The 13,443-nt window shown below is 44.1% G+C and overlaps 1 protein-coding gene across 1 annotated transcript; it reads left to right on the top strand.

Moving 5' to 3' along the window:
- Positions 1-3,674: 3,674 nt before the first annotated feature.
- LOC105878844 (olfactory receptor 3A2) lies at positions 3,675-4,634 on the top strand. Its single transcript, XM_012778614.3, has one exon. It carries the CDS (start codon positions 3,687-3,689, stop codon positions 4,632-4,634), a length of 948 nt encoding a protein of 315 aa, XP_012634068.2. The 5' UTR covers positions 3,675-3,686.
- Positions 4,635-13,443: the final 8,809 nt, after the last annotated feature.

Here is a 13,443-nt window from a genome sequence, read left to right as displayed (position 1 = left end):
CAAGAGGTCCTGGCTCCTCTCGTGGTCCCCACTGCCCATGCCCTCTCTCGGGCGAAGCCTGCTCTCTGTCACTGAGTGTGAGGGGACTTGTGGAGTCCAGCTCACTGTCACACCCACTGCATCAGGCAGCCCAGGACCTTCTCTCCAGCAAAGCCCTTGTTGAGCAGTTGCATCGCTGGGAACCTGGAGGGATGGGTTGGGGTTCTAGCATAGGGAGCTGTCACAGCTCAGCAAGGACAGCCTGGAGAGTGGTCATGCAGGAGGGCCTCGCGGTGACCCTGCCAGACACTCTGGATGGGATGTTTCGGGTGACCTGAGGTCATCCCAGAATCCCGGAGTTTAAGTGAGCTGCACCTCCAGCCTTCTGAGAGCTGGCAGCAGCTGTTTCATGGCTCTTCTGTCCTTGGCATGATGTGCTTGTCTGTAAGGGCCTTACTGTTTGGGGAGATTTATGTGAAAACATGTCAGCATATGGATTAATTCATGACCCCACTTGTCTCTTAACACAAAGGGGGCCCTGCTACAACCCTGCCCTGAACCCCACAGGTCCTCTAAATCACATTAATCCATAAAATCTAGGTCAAATTCCAGTGTGTCTATAAAGTCTTCCATGACAACTCTAGCTCATACTGATGCTCTCTTTCTCTCAATAATATAACTATTAGAAGCATCCATTTACTTATTTAAGAATATCAGGTAACTACTATGTGTATAGTATTATGATGAGCATTGCTGTTGAAAAAAGGAATCAAACATAGATTCTGTCCTCAAGTCCCTTACAATGAAGTAGGAGAGACAAGCTCTATAGCAAAATGACTGAGCTAGAAGGTAAACAGTCATAAGTTCTAAAAAAAATAGTTTGTAGTGGTAGATAGGGAGAGAGTGTCAGAGAAAGAGAGAGATGGGAAATTTTCTAGGAAGAATAAATTCAGCAACTAACATTCGAATCAAGTCTTGAAATACTTGGTCGTGTGGAGTTGGAGGAAAGCATTGCAGGAAACAAAAACAGCATAAGCAAAGAGGTGGAAAATCCTATAATAACAATCTAATGCTTGAGTTAAAATGTGGAGAAATGGGAGTGGTGAACTGGTTTTTAATATAACATATGTAAAGAGCTGTTATCCAACATTGACCTGTTGATTTGCAAAGCATTTATTAGTTACCAAGTTTGTCAATGATAATAAAGCCTGAGGATGATTTCTGCCCTACCCCATATCAAGTAATCTTGGAATTTTAGGGACATCTTAGAGATCACCACATCCCTGCAGTATCCTCTCTGCCTGATTTGGGAGGTTGGTCATTGAGACAGCCTCACAGTGGCTGTAACACAGGCCCCAGTGAGACGCATGCTGTCCACTTGAAGCTGTGGGTCAGTCTGTGGTCACTGCCTTGACTGCAAGCCTGGATGGAGGGGTCTTTGTGGCAGGGGCTACATAACCTGGAAGGGCCCTTTTACATCGGGTAAGGAGAAGGGCAAGGAAGAGGGGAGCAAGAAGCCATTATCACATCCCCCCGGGTTGCAAATCTGTCAGAGGTTCTCTGTCCTGGCTGGACATTTGAACCACCTGGGAAGGTTGAATGGATGTACCCACACCCAGGTGCCACCAATTAAGGCAATTAAATCAGAATTCTTGGTGAAGGACCTGAGAATCAGTATTTTCTTCTCAAAGCCTCCTAGGTGATTGCAATAGTCAAGGGAGCTGAGCATCTCGTCTAACAGAGGGTCAAGAATTGTGGCTGGAAATACCGACCACCACACCTTTGCAAGATACCTTAAATTTCTGTAACGTTTATGTTATCTTTTAAACTGTCTCTTCTCTTTTCAGGATTATCAGTAAAAGGAAAATGAGAAAGGACTATGTCTTCATTTGAGGGAGTGGCGAGAAAGGGCTGGTGGCTGGACATAGTTGTTCAGTGAAATTCTGAGGCAGCTCTGATCAGGTGGGTGCTTTTAAAAAAGTCCTGGTGCCTGAGTGTCACCTTCAGAGATTCTGAATTGGTTGGCTTGGGGGTGAAGTCCAAGCATCGTGGTTGCCTGAAGGTCCCACATAATTCTACCAGGCAGCCGATGTTGAGACTCACTGCACTGTCCTCAACTCATGGTTGTGCATTTGTCAGTGCGGACACTGCGGTCTGCTTGCTCTTACAGTCTCGCCTGAATTCTGCACGGTCAGCGTGCCTGGGTGGGGCTTCTCATCCAGCACTGCCTCCTCTGCTTCTCGGATCCACACTGGGACCAGAGAAGATTATGCCACCAATGTGTGCACTCAATTCCCATTTTTATCAACAAGGGATTTAAAAAGCTTGTTTGGTGACCATCTTCCCAGATAGTCATTCAGTTCTACTGCTACAGCATCTCTGGCTTCCGGGATCTCCTCAACCTCTCCTGCCCCTGAATTTCACAGCCCCACCTCGGGTGGTCATCACCCTTCCCCTTCTGTTAGGGTTGCCAGACTCCAGATGCTTCCCGTCTTGATTCCCATCGACTCTGTGCAGGGAATGACAATGCTCTTAGTGCATCTCCAGACATGCTTATTCATTCCATGGGCAATAGAGACATTGATATGTTCTGATCCAGAGCTTGACATAAAATCTGAAAGACTTAATTCAATCTGGGTTTCTAAGTATTTGCCTTCTTCCTTTGAGGACGTATCCTTAGGGCCATTGGCCCATCTTCCAGGCTGAGTCAAGGATGAGTGGAAATCTACTTGGTGACTGTGCAGTGCAGAATCCTAACTGCACCTGTCAGCAGCCGACCACAGGCTGTGCTTACAAGTCTGACTTTAGAGACGAGTAGCAGACAACATACACGGAATAAATAATTTTAAATTAAACAGTCAAAGGCCAGTATAAGGGCTTAAGTAACAATAATAACATTGGTGATTTATTGAACAAGGGATTTTAAATGTATTCTGCCAAGCAGGCTCTCTCCCCTTGGAGAAATGTACTCAGCTGGTCTTTCTGACATCCACAATCATGGATATATTCTCTCTGATTCTTGTCATACCTTCACTTGATTTCCACTTATTTCTAGAACCCTTTAAACCTAGGTTATGTTTTAAATGCTTCCCCGTTTCTCTAGATTTCTATTTTGAAATCTGCTTATTAGCTTTGGCTCATCCCTTAGAGAACAATGAGGAAATTCCACCTAAGTCTTATTATATTAAAAAAGGAAGCCTTCTTTTATCATTTTTAAACAAATTTTATTGTGTATATTTAAGGTAAGCAACACGATGTTATGAGATGCGCACGGACAGTAAAATGGTTGCTATAGTGAAATAAATCAACACACCCATCATCTCATACAGTTACCCAGTGGCAAGAACAGCTGTTAACTATTCATTCAGCAAAACCCTAAATACACTTTATTCACTCTGGTCCTCATGTTGTGCATTAGATATTTTACCTTAATTTATTTTGCCAGGTATTGTGACCTGCTCAGCTAGCAGAGGATGGGAGGGACAAGGTGGTGGTGGCATTGGGCATCTCAACCGAGAGCAGGGCTGGGGCACTGAGGAGGTGGAGGTCAGTGCGTGAGGAATGGCCAGGGTCCTGGGAAAATATTCACCTAGACACTGGGAACTCACCATGGGGCTTGGAACATAAATGGCTTAAAACGTTTATGTTGAGTAAGCGAATGAGTGGACTGATACCTCCCCTGCTGGGACATTTCCTTGCAGGAACTCATGGAGCCAGAAGCTGGGACCAATAGCACCGCTGTTACTGAGTTCACTCTACTGGGCCTCGTGGAAACAGAAGAGATGCAGTCTGTGGTCTTCGTGCTCTTCCTCTTCGCCTACCTGGTCACAGTCGGGGGCAACCTCAGCATCCTGGCCGCCATCCTGGTGGAGCCCAAACTCCACACCCCCATGTACTTCTTCCTGGGGAACCTATCGGTGCTGGATGTTGGATGTATCACTGTCACCGTTCCTGTAATGTTGGGTCATCTCTTGACCCACAAGCGTACAATTTCCTACGGAGCCTGCCTTACACAGCTATTCTTCTTCCACCTTCTGGCTGGGATGGACTGCTTCCTGTTGACCGCCATGGCCTATGACCGGTTCCTGGCCATCTGCCGGCCCCTTACCTATAGCACCCGCATGAGCCACACGGTCCAGAGGATGTTGGTGGCTGCATCCTGGACCTGCACCTTCACCAATGCACTGACCCACACTGTTGCTTTGACTACTCTCAACTTCTGTGGCCCTAAAGAGGTCAATCACTTCTACTGTGACCTCCCACAGCTCTTCCAGCTCTCCTGCTCCAGCACCCAACTCAATGAGCTGCTGCTCTTTGCTCTGAGTTTTTTGATGGCTGGTGCACCTGTGGTCCTCATCATCACCTCCTACATCCACGTGGCAGCTGCGGTGCTACAAATCCGTTCAGCAGAGGGCAGGAAGAAAGCCTTCTCCACATGTGGCTCCCACCTCACTGTGGTGTTCCTCTTCTATGGGACGGGTATCTTCAACTACATGCGTCTGGGTTCAGAGGAAGCTTCGGACAAGGATAAAGGGGTTGGGGTTTTCAACACTGTTATCAACCCCATGCTGAACCCACTCATCTACAGCCTCAGAAACACTGATGTTCAGGGCGCTCTGTGGCGGATACTTGTGGGGAGGTGGTCACTGACCTGAGAGGTGACAAGGCCCCTCCTTTCCTGCCTCTTCTGGACCGAGGGAAATTTCCCAGGAAGGCAGTAACCAGTAAAATTTAGTCAATAACCATATTTTTCTTATCTCCTGATGCCTGAAGATCAGTGTTCTGTATTTGTCATATACAAATGCAGGAGACCCTGAGTAATTCATTCCGTTATTCATTCAACAAATATTTGTTGAATGACTTCTAGGATCCAAACAGTCTTTTAGGGCATTGATGAATGAAATAGGTAAAAATCTCTGCACTCATGCAACTCACATGCTATAAAAGTAGACAAAACAAGTGTCACAGGCAGTACGTCACGTACGATGCGTGCCACAGAGAAAGACAGAGAGGGAGGATAGGAAGCTGAGCACTGCCAAGCAAGCCTCCTGGGCAAGTGGCTGCGTTGGTTTTTGTTGTGTCCACTTTCCGGGCAGAGTTGAAGCCTTGCAGCCCTGTTTGCCTGGGAAGCAACGTCTCATGGGGAAGGGCCATTTGGTTAGTCACAGCTGAAGTAACTAAGAACGTCACTGCAAAGTTTCCTTCTGGTGGGGATGTCAGACTCCCTCCAGATCAGAGTATGGAAAGTTGTTTCAAAACCAAGAGCCCAGTGCCAAACATTATTTCATTCAGCTGTTTGCCTTTCACCTTCAAGAAAATCAGTTTCTTCTCTCCACTACCACGTAAGAACCCCACTGGATATTTAGGGGACAGATGGGTCTAGAGAGGAAAAGGGCACCCTAAATAAAGCGTCAATGCATACATGATATATCCTAAAGTCAAGAGAGGGATGGTCCACCTCCATCCCCTGCCATGTCTTTTTCCCCTATTTAATGTCACCTTCCCCTCACACGTGATAAAGCCTTTGAAAGAGTAAGCATTTATACTCCATTTAGGTCCTTAGAATTTTCGCTGTACAATATCCAATATAGCCTTTTCCTCCAAAGTCTGTCTTTTCTCTCCCAAAGCTCCTTGCTTGGAAAATACATATCTATAAATGTAGTTCCTGGAAGAAAATCTTTCTTTCTTTTTCTCTCTTTCTCTCCCTCTCTCCTTCTCCCTCTCTTGCATGGACTGAGCTGATTGTTTAAATTAAGGAACACGAAGGTATCGTATACGTCCATTAAAACTTGTCTTTAAATATGTGTTGTGATCTCTACTTGAATTGCTATCTTCTTCCATTTCCCAAATGTGTTTACCAAGTACACACCACACCGTTTGCCCTGTGGTGGTGCCTCTTTCTGACTTTATGTTATTAGCACATCAGGATAGCTCTGACCCACAGTATTTCTTCCCCTTCTTGTTCATCCAGCCCTCAGCCCCTTCATTTCTGATTCTTTCTAACCTCCCTAAGAAGGCTGCTTACCCTGTCCTGGCAATTCTACTGTGCCTCTGCTGTATCATTTCTAAAACTGTCCCCATCACTATACCTGGAGCTCAGATCTCTGTGATTTCTTCTTGGGGTCAAGGAATTGGAAAGATGAGCTGAGATGAGGAAGTGAAGCCATGAGAGTGGGAGGCAGGACAGGGTTGGAGTGGAGCAAGGAGGATGAAATGTGAGGACACAGGGACAGGATGGTGGGCACAAGGGGTAGGAAAGAAGGGTGGGAGTGAGGGAAAGGACACGGTGAGAAAATAGGAGATGAGAAAGGAGGCAAGAAGTAGGTGCATCCAACAAGATGCCTCAGGAATGCCAATGAGATGAAAAAATTGACATGCAATAAATGAAGAATGAGAAGGGGTGGGGGAATGAGAATAAAATTCGTACTGTGGAATCACACCAGTGTGTGGCCATATCATAACCAGCTTCTGTACCTTTGATGTTATTATTTGGCCTCACCCTTGCTACCACGAAAAAAAAAATTGAACTTAGGTTTTCCTGAAGGTGTAAATGATATAAAGTAGTCTGGGTACTCCTGCTTTCTCTGGCTAGGGGATGATTATAGAAGGACAGAAGTAAGACTGACCGATGGGAGAGAGAGAGGAAGATGTGCCATCAAATCCCTCAGCCTCCCTGCCTTTGGGGCCATGCCTGCCAATTTCGTGTAGAGAACAGAGATGAAATATGATACTCGTGGGTCTCCAGACACTTCAGGATTAAAGAGAATGTGTTTCCCTTAACGGAAAAATTCTCGTGAACAGAAATCAGGAATATGGGTTATAATTGTAGCATCTCCACTCATCTACCACTTTGTGATCTTAGAAATTTACTTACCATGGTTGGTAAATTTCCAAGCCTATGGTTGGGCTTGGGTCCACCTGTACCATAAGGGACTGGGACAAGATTGTCTCTCCACAGTTCATCATATTTAATGATTGGGCATAATAGTGTGCCTGAACTTTTTCACAGGTCTGAAAACATCAGAAAACATTTTGAGATGTTACCACCACCATTCCCACCACCTCATCTACCCCATGAGCACTTAGCACTGCCTCAACTAATCTTATCTATGAATCCAAAAGGTCCCCAGGCCTTGGCACTGCTTCCTCCTGAGCATTCACCCCTTCCTGTGTTCTACCTGTTCCCCAGACCCAAGAGGTTTCTTTAACAAGTGGGGAAGTCGCATTTCCTTGGGGATTTTTCTCTTTGTGCTCCCAAATGTAAATATGTTTATTTTAAAATTATTCAGAAATGCTATACCTGATAGTGGAAACATTCAGAAAATATTATTTTGTCAAGTATAAAATAGAAATCCAAGTGTTCCTTCACTGCTCCAAAAATCCCACTATTCATAGTTCATACCTCTTAAGAATTTTGTGTTTACTCCTCCAGAGATGTTATGCATATGTGATATGCTCATTTCACATCAGTGGAACTGTACTGTTCTGTGATCTGCTCTTTGTTTATCCTACACATTATGCAATGCAATATCTCACATGGCAAAGACTAAATCCTTGCTTGATCCATTTTAATGGTAGTACAGTATCACCTTAAACATATAAACCATAATTTATTTAATTAAACCTCTATTGATATAATTAGGCTGTTTGCAATTATTTTGCAGTAACAAACAATATTGTGATGAATATCCTTACAGAGCTGTCTTTCTGGATTCATATAATTATTTCCCTAGGATTAATACCTATGAACAACTCTATCAGATTAAAACATGAAAATATTAAATTTGAGATACACATGCACACACATCCCTTTTAATTTCCAAAGCCTTTGCACTAATTTATAGTTCATTAAATTATGATATTATCTATTTACCCACATCCATGCTACTAAGGGGGGTTATAAATAAATATCTTTAATTTTTACAATCTGAAGATTAAGAAATTGTAGTATTTGTATTGAAATTTTTCAGTTTTATTGAGGTATAATTGACTAAGAAAATTGTATCTATTCATGGTACACAACATGGTGTTTTGATGAAGGTATATGGCATGAAACAATTACTATAATCAAGCTAATTAACATATCCATCATCTCACATAGTTATTTCTTTTTTATGATGAGACTATTTAAGATTTACTCTCTTAACAGTTTTCAAATAAATAATAGATTGATATTAACTGTAGTCACCATACTGTACAACAGAACTCCAGAACTTACCCCACCTGTCTAATTGAAACTTTGTGCCCTTAGACCAACATCCAACTATTATGATCTTTGTCCCTTTATAGGTAAAGTGGGGTTTTTCCTTCCTTCTGGATTCTTTGAAGATTTTCTCTTTGTCTTTCATTTTCTGAAGTTTAAATATAATATTTCTACATGTAGATTAGTTGGTATCATCCTGTTTGGTGTTCTCTAAGTTTCCTAGATCTGTGGTCTGGTATCTGTTATTAATTTTAGAAAATTCTTAGTCATTATTACTTCAAATATTTCTTCTGTCCCTTTTCCTCTCTTCTCTCCTTCTGATATTACCATTATGTATATGTTACACCTTTTGTAATTGTTCTATAGCTTTTGGATATTTTCTTCCACTTTTTCATGCCTTTTTTTGAATTTGTTTTTCAGTTTGGGAAGTTTTGTTTTTTCTTTCCTTATTCATGTCCGGTCCACTGATAAGCCCATTGTCTTAGTCCATTTGGGTTGCTACAACAGAATACCATACACTGAGTGGCTTATGAGCAAGACAAGTTTATTTCTCACAGTTCTGGGAACTGGCGAGTCCAAGATCAAGGTGCTGGTAGATTTGGTGTCTGAGGAGAGCCCACTTCCTGCTTCCTAGAGGGCTGTCTTCTTGCTGCATCCTTACATGGTTCAAGGAGTTCTCTGGGGCTGCTCTTATAAAGGCACTAATCCTATCTATGAGGGCTCTGTCCCCGTAACCTAATCATCCCCCAAAGGCTCCATCTCCAACAACTGTGACACTGGAGATTAGGTTTCAATATATGCATTGGAGGGAGGGGAGACAAACATTAGTCTATATACCCATCAAAGCCATTCTTCATTCTGTTACGGTGTTTTTAATTTCTTGCATTTCCTTTGATTCTTAAAGTGCCCATCTTTCTGCTTACATGTTTCCACTTTTCCATTATAGCCCTTAGCATATTAATCATAATTATGTTAAACTCCCAGTCTGATAATTCCAAATCTCTGTTATGTCTGAATGAATCTAGTTCTGGTGCTTGCTTTATCTCTTCAGACTGTGTGTTTTGCCTTTTGGCGTGCCTTGTATTAATAACTTTTTGTTGCATGCTGGACATGACGTATTGGGTGAAAGGAACTGTAGCAAGTAGGTCTTCGGTGTGAAGTTTTGTGTTTATCTGCCCAGGAGTTAGACTTTGTTTACTGTTTGCTGTAGCTGTAGGTATCAGAGGCGAAGAGTCCCTCTGCTGTCCTAGATTTTGTCCCCCTGCTGTCTTTGGGTTTCCCTAGCCATTCCTTCTTTAACATCTTCACATGGAAAATCTGGTGGGGTTCCTGGAGGTAAAACTCAGGAAAGTGTGAGAGTCCTATTAATACTGTCCTTCCAACCCAGACTTTTTAACTCTCAAGCTAGGCCACTTGTATTCTCTAGCAATTTGTTGATTGCAAGCTAAGTGCTCCTACCTTCACTGTCTGCAGCAGTGGGCTTCTGTTCCAGGTAAGCTGGGATTTTGTATATAGACCTCTCTCCGATTGCCAAAGAACAGCTTGCCCCGTGACCTCAGTTATCTGAGGAATCTAAGAAGAGGTGTTGCTTTTCAGTCTTCTTAGCTGTTTTCTTGTTGTGAGGATGGGAATGATGACTTTCAAGTTCTTTGAATGTTGGAGTATAAAGCAGAAGTCCACATTTTATTATTTGATAATTGTTTGTGATGAATATTTATGAATTGTCTGACTTCTATTCCCCCCTTTCTAACAGCTGGCACTTTCTCTCTGACATCCAGTTGGTTCCAGCCATAGCTCCCAAGTGGAGGTATCAGAGTATCTACTGCCTTGGCCACAGGGAGGGTTCTAAGTAGGCATGTGACCTATATTAGTTTAATAAGATTATTTATAACAGCATTTATCAACTGGGTTTTCGTGAGAGAATTAGGTCCTACACAAACTAATTTAAATGACTATTTTCTCAATTCTCCCAAGGATACATAGCTAGCAATACTAGCAACATTCTAGATGCATAGGTAAGAAGTTAGCCTACCACATAGAATGGATGACATTAGGTTAGTTCCTTCAGGGAACGCTGGTTGGAAAGAACCACTCTAGACTCTGTTAGGTAGAGATGAGGGTATGCAAGTGGCACAGACCCATAAGGATAAATAATAGAAACCACAACAGTGGAAAATGGTGCTTTAGCGACTTTCCCTCCTTTGGGATGTGTGCAGACAGATGGAGAACCTGTCCATGGGTAACCTTCCTCCATTAGCATAGTAAAACTCACGTCCCCTAGCGCCATGACAGTTCCAAAGCCAGTCATACAAGGACAGAAAATGGAAGGATACATGATTCTGGGAATCTCCACCCACTTGTCCCCCAAAACATGAATATTCCACCCCAGCTTAACATATTATTAAGAATTAGCATAAAGGACAGACCCTAACCCTGGGATGATGCTGTTCCTTATTGGAGCAGTCCACTCTCTACTGGACTTGAGAGTGTACTACACTTTCTATACTCTGTCTTTAAACTTGGAGTCATCTCCACTCACAGGGACAACCTATTCTCCTCTCTCTGGAACATACTTTTGCTTTGCAAATCAAGGCTGCTTGTGTGGAAGTGCTTCATGTTTGTCATCCCTCCATCCCACCGGCCCTGCCTGTGGCTCTTCCAACCAAGAAGCCAAAGAACCAGGACAGCTCTCTCCCAAAATCCACCCTAACACTCCTAGGCAAGCAAAGAAATAACCTTGCCCTCCGAGGTCTGAGAGAACCTGAAGAGCTACCAAGTGGCTTGATGGGCAAAACCCTGAAGACAAAGGAATCCCAAAAAGACACTGCTGACGATTGAACTGCTTCCCCTCAAAAGGCATCTACTGATTGCAATACAGGGACTAAGATAGCACGAAGTCAGCTCAGAAGTGAGTAGAGTTTTAACAGGCTCATGCGGCTGCAGAGACAAAAGTTGGAGATAGGGCCCTGCCAAAGGACAAAGCACAGTAAACACTCTAGGTTTGCAATTGTGACTTACAACATGCTACATCCTAGGAGTAAGGAATAATAGGAAACAGGCCAACCCTCACAAAGACAGAAACTCACCTTTCATCAGCTCCATCATTTCCTCCAGAAGCAAAAATAATAAGTTATTTTTGGAGGTAGAAGCTATCATCCAGAGACGTGCCATCCAATAGAATCCAATACCGAAAGAATATGGACAACCAGGAACCAGAAACAGAAACATTTAAAGACAGAATCTCACTCTGTGACCCTGGGTAAAGTGCAGTGGCATCATCATAGCTCACTTCAACCTCCAACTCCTGGGCTCAAGAGATCCTCCCACCTCGGCTTGCCAGAGTGCTAGGATTACAAGTGTGAGTGAGCCACTGCACCCAACCTAGGAATTTAATCTGAACCATGTGTCTAATTTAAAATTTTTTAGAGCTACTTTAATAAAAGTATAAAGAAGCAGGTGAAATTAATTTTAATGACGTATTTTAATTCGATAATCTAAAATATTACCATTTCAACATGTTAATCAATATTTAAAAAGTATAAGTGAGATATTTTACATTCTTGCTTATCTTACTGTCTTTGAAACCTTGGCATTTTAAATTGATCACTGGTGGGACTCAACTCTTTGCTGGTTGTTGGACTGAGGGCCTCAGTGCCTTGCTGGCTATTGGCTGGAAGCTGCCTTCAGTTCCTCGCTGCTAGTGCAAGGGAGAATTTTTCCACTCCCTTCCTAATAGTAGCATAACTGCAAAATAGCATGACTAAGCAACTACAGAGTAACATTTGACTAGATCTCAATCCTGTGCAAACTTTGCAAAATAGCATGACTAAGCTACTATAGAGTAACATTTGACTACACCTCAATCTTGTGCAGACTCTGTAACCATTTGCTGCTTTAACCACCAGCTTCCTCTTAACAAAACATATAGAAGCCACCATGCTTTAACCCCATTTTGCTCAGAATTTGGAGACAAGACCCGTCTGAGCCCACCGGTGTAATAAAAGCCTGTTCTGTAGTACTCTTGTGTGGCTCTCGGTTTGTTTCCCGGTCCTGTTTGCTGTAACATTTTGGTTTCCTAACCGGGATACCCCAACAGCCAGCGCTGGCTGTTGGGGCCACCATTGGGCACAGGATGCCGACTGGCCGACCCTGAAGACTGGTGAGGATCAGGTGCGCCCACGACCCTTACTGGGGATGCTCTACTCTTCGCTCAAAGGTGCTCCGCCAACCGCTGCTCCTCGAACCTGCCCGGATACCGAAAGAATATGGGCAACCAGGAACCAGAAACAGCCATCTGAACCACGGCAAGACCACCCTGGGACTCTGCCCTGTAGTCAGACCCGTCCCAGGACGAAGGCTAGACTTCCTGTTAAGGGAAGGCTAGAAGCCTTCTAGGACGAAAGAGGAGACCGATCACCTCCTGAAAAGGTTATAGGATTTGGGGGGTGGGGTGGGGAGTGGGGGATGTAATAACCTCTTGGCTTGGCGTATGAGTGTGTGAGAGCCGTGACTCCACTGCGAAAGCTACGGAGTCTGATTGGGTCTGTACCTGCGGGTCTGTGCCAGCATCGTACAGCATAACGGTGACTCACTCTTCCAAGAGGAAAAGTGACCCGACCTGGCCTTTATACGGGAGCACCTTAGCCAAGACGTGCCTTAAATCCCCATGAGGGGAGCAGCCAGGTGGATAACTGAAAGTTACCCCACGCTGTTCGACACCAATCACTGGGAACATTATGGAGGGAGGGGGGTTCTGAGTCCAAACCAACTGTTCTCAGGTGTATGATCAAAAATTTTAAAAAGGGATTCTCCGACGATTACGGAGTAAAAATGAGCCCCAGGCGTCTCTAGACACTCCGGTAATTAGAGCGGCCCACTTTTGGAGTAGGATGGCCTAGTACAAGAACTCTAGATGTTCCCACTGTTTGGGCTATCTGGAACCAGGTTATTGGCACCCCTGGACACCCAGATTAGTTCCTTTATATAGATTCTTGGCTGGAAATTGCTCAAACCCTGCCACCCTTGGTCTGGCTCTGCTCAGAAAAGGGACAGAGTAGTGTGCTCTCCGCTCAGCGGCCTAGAAGCTCTCTGAACCAGAAGTTCTCTGATTTGGGGCCCAAGCCTGTACACCAGGGCCCATCCGATGAAGAATTCTTCCTGCCACTTCCCTTTGACGCTGACAGTCCAAAGCCCCCGTCGGCGCCAGACACCCCGCCACCATCAGTATCCACTCCCCCGAGGCCTGATGACACGGGGGAAGT

The sequence above is a fragment of the Microcebus murinus genome, chromosome 18, assembly GCF_040939455.1.
Source record: "Microcebus murinus isolate Inina chromosome 18, M.murinus_Inina_mat1.0, whole genome shotgun sequence".
In the NCBI taxonomy this organism is placed as follows: Eukaryota; Metazoa; Chordata; class Mammalia; order Primates; family Cheirogaleidae; genus Microcebus; species Microcebus murinus.
This window is presented reverse-complemented; position numbering and strand designations above follow the sequence as displayed.

Excerpts from the sequence above, each read along its gene's own strand:
- LOC105878844 (XM_012778614.3), top strand. The coding sequence starts at position 3,687 with ATGGAGCCAGAAGCTGGGACCAATAGCACCGCTGTTACTGAGTTCACT.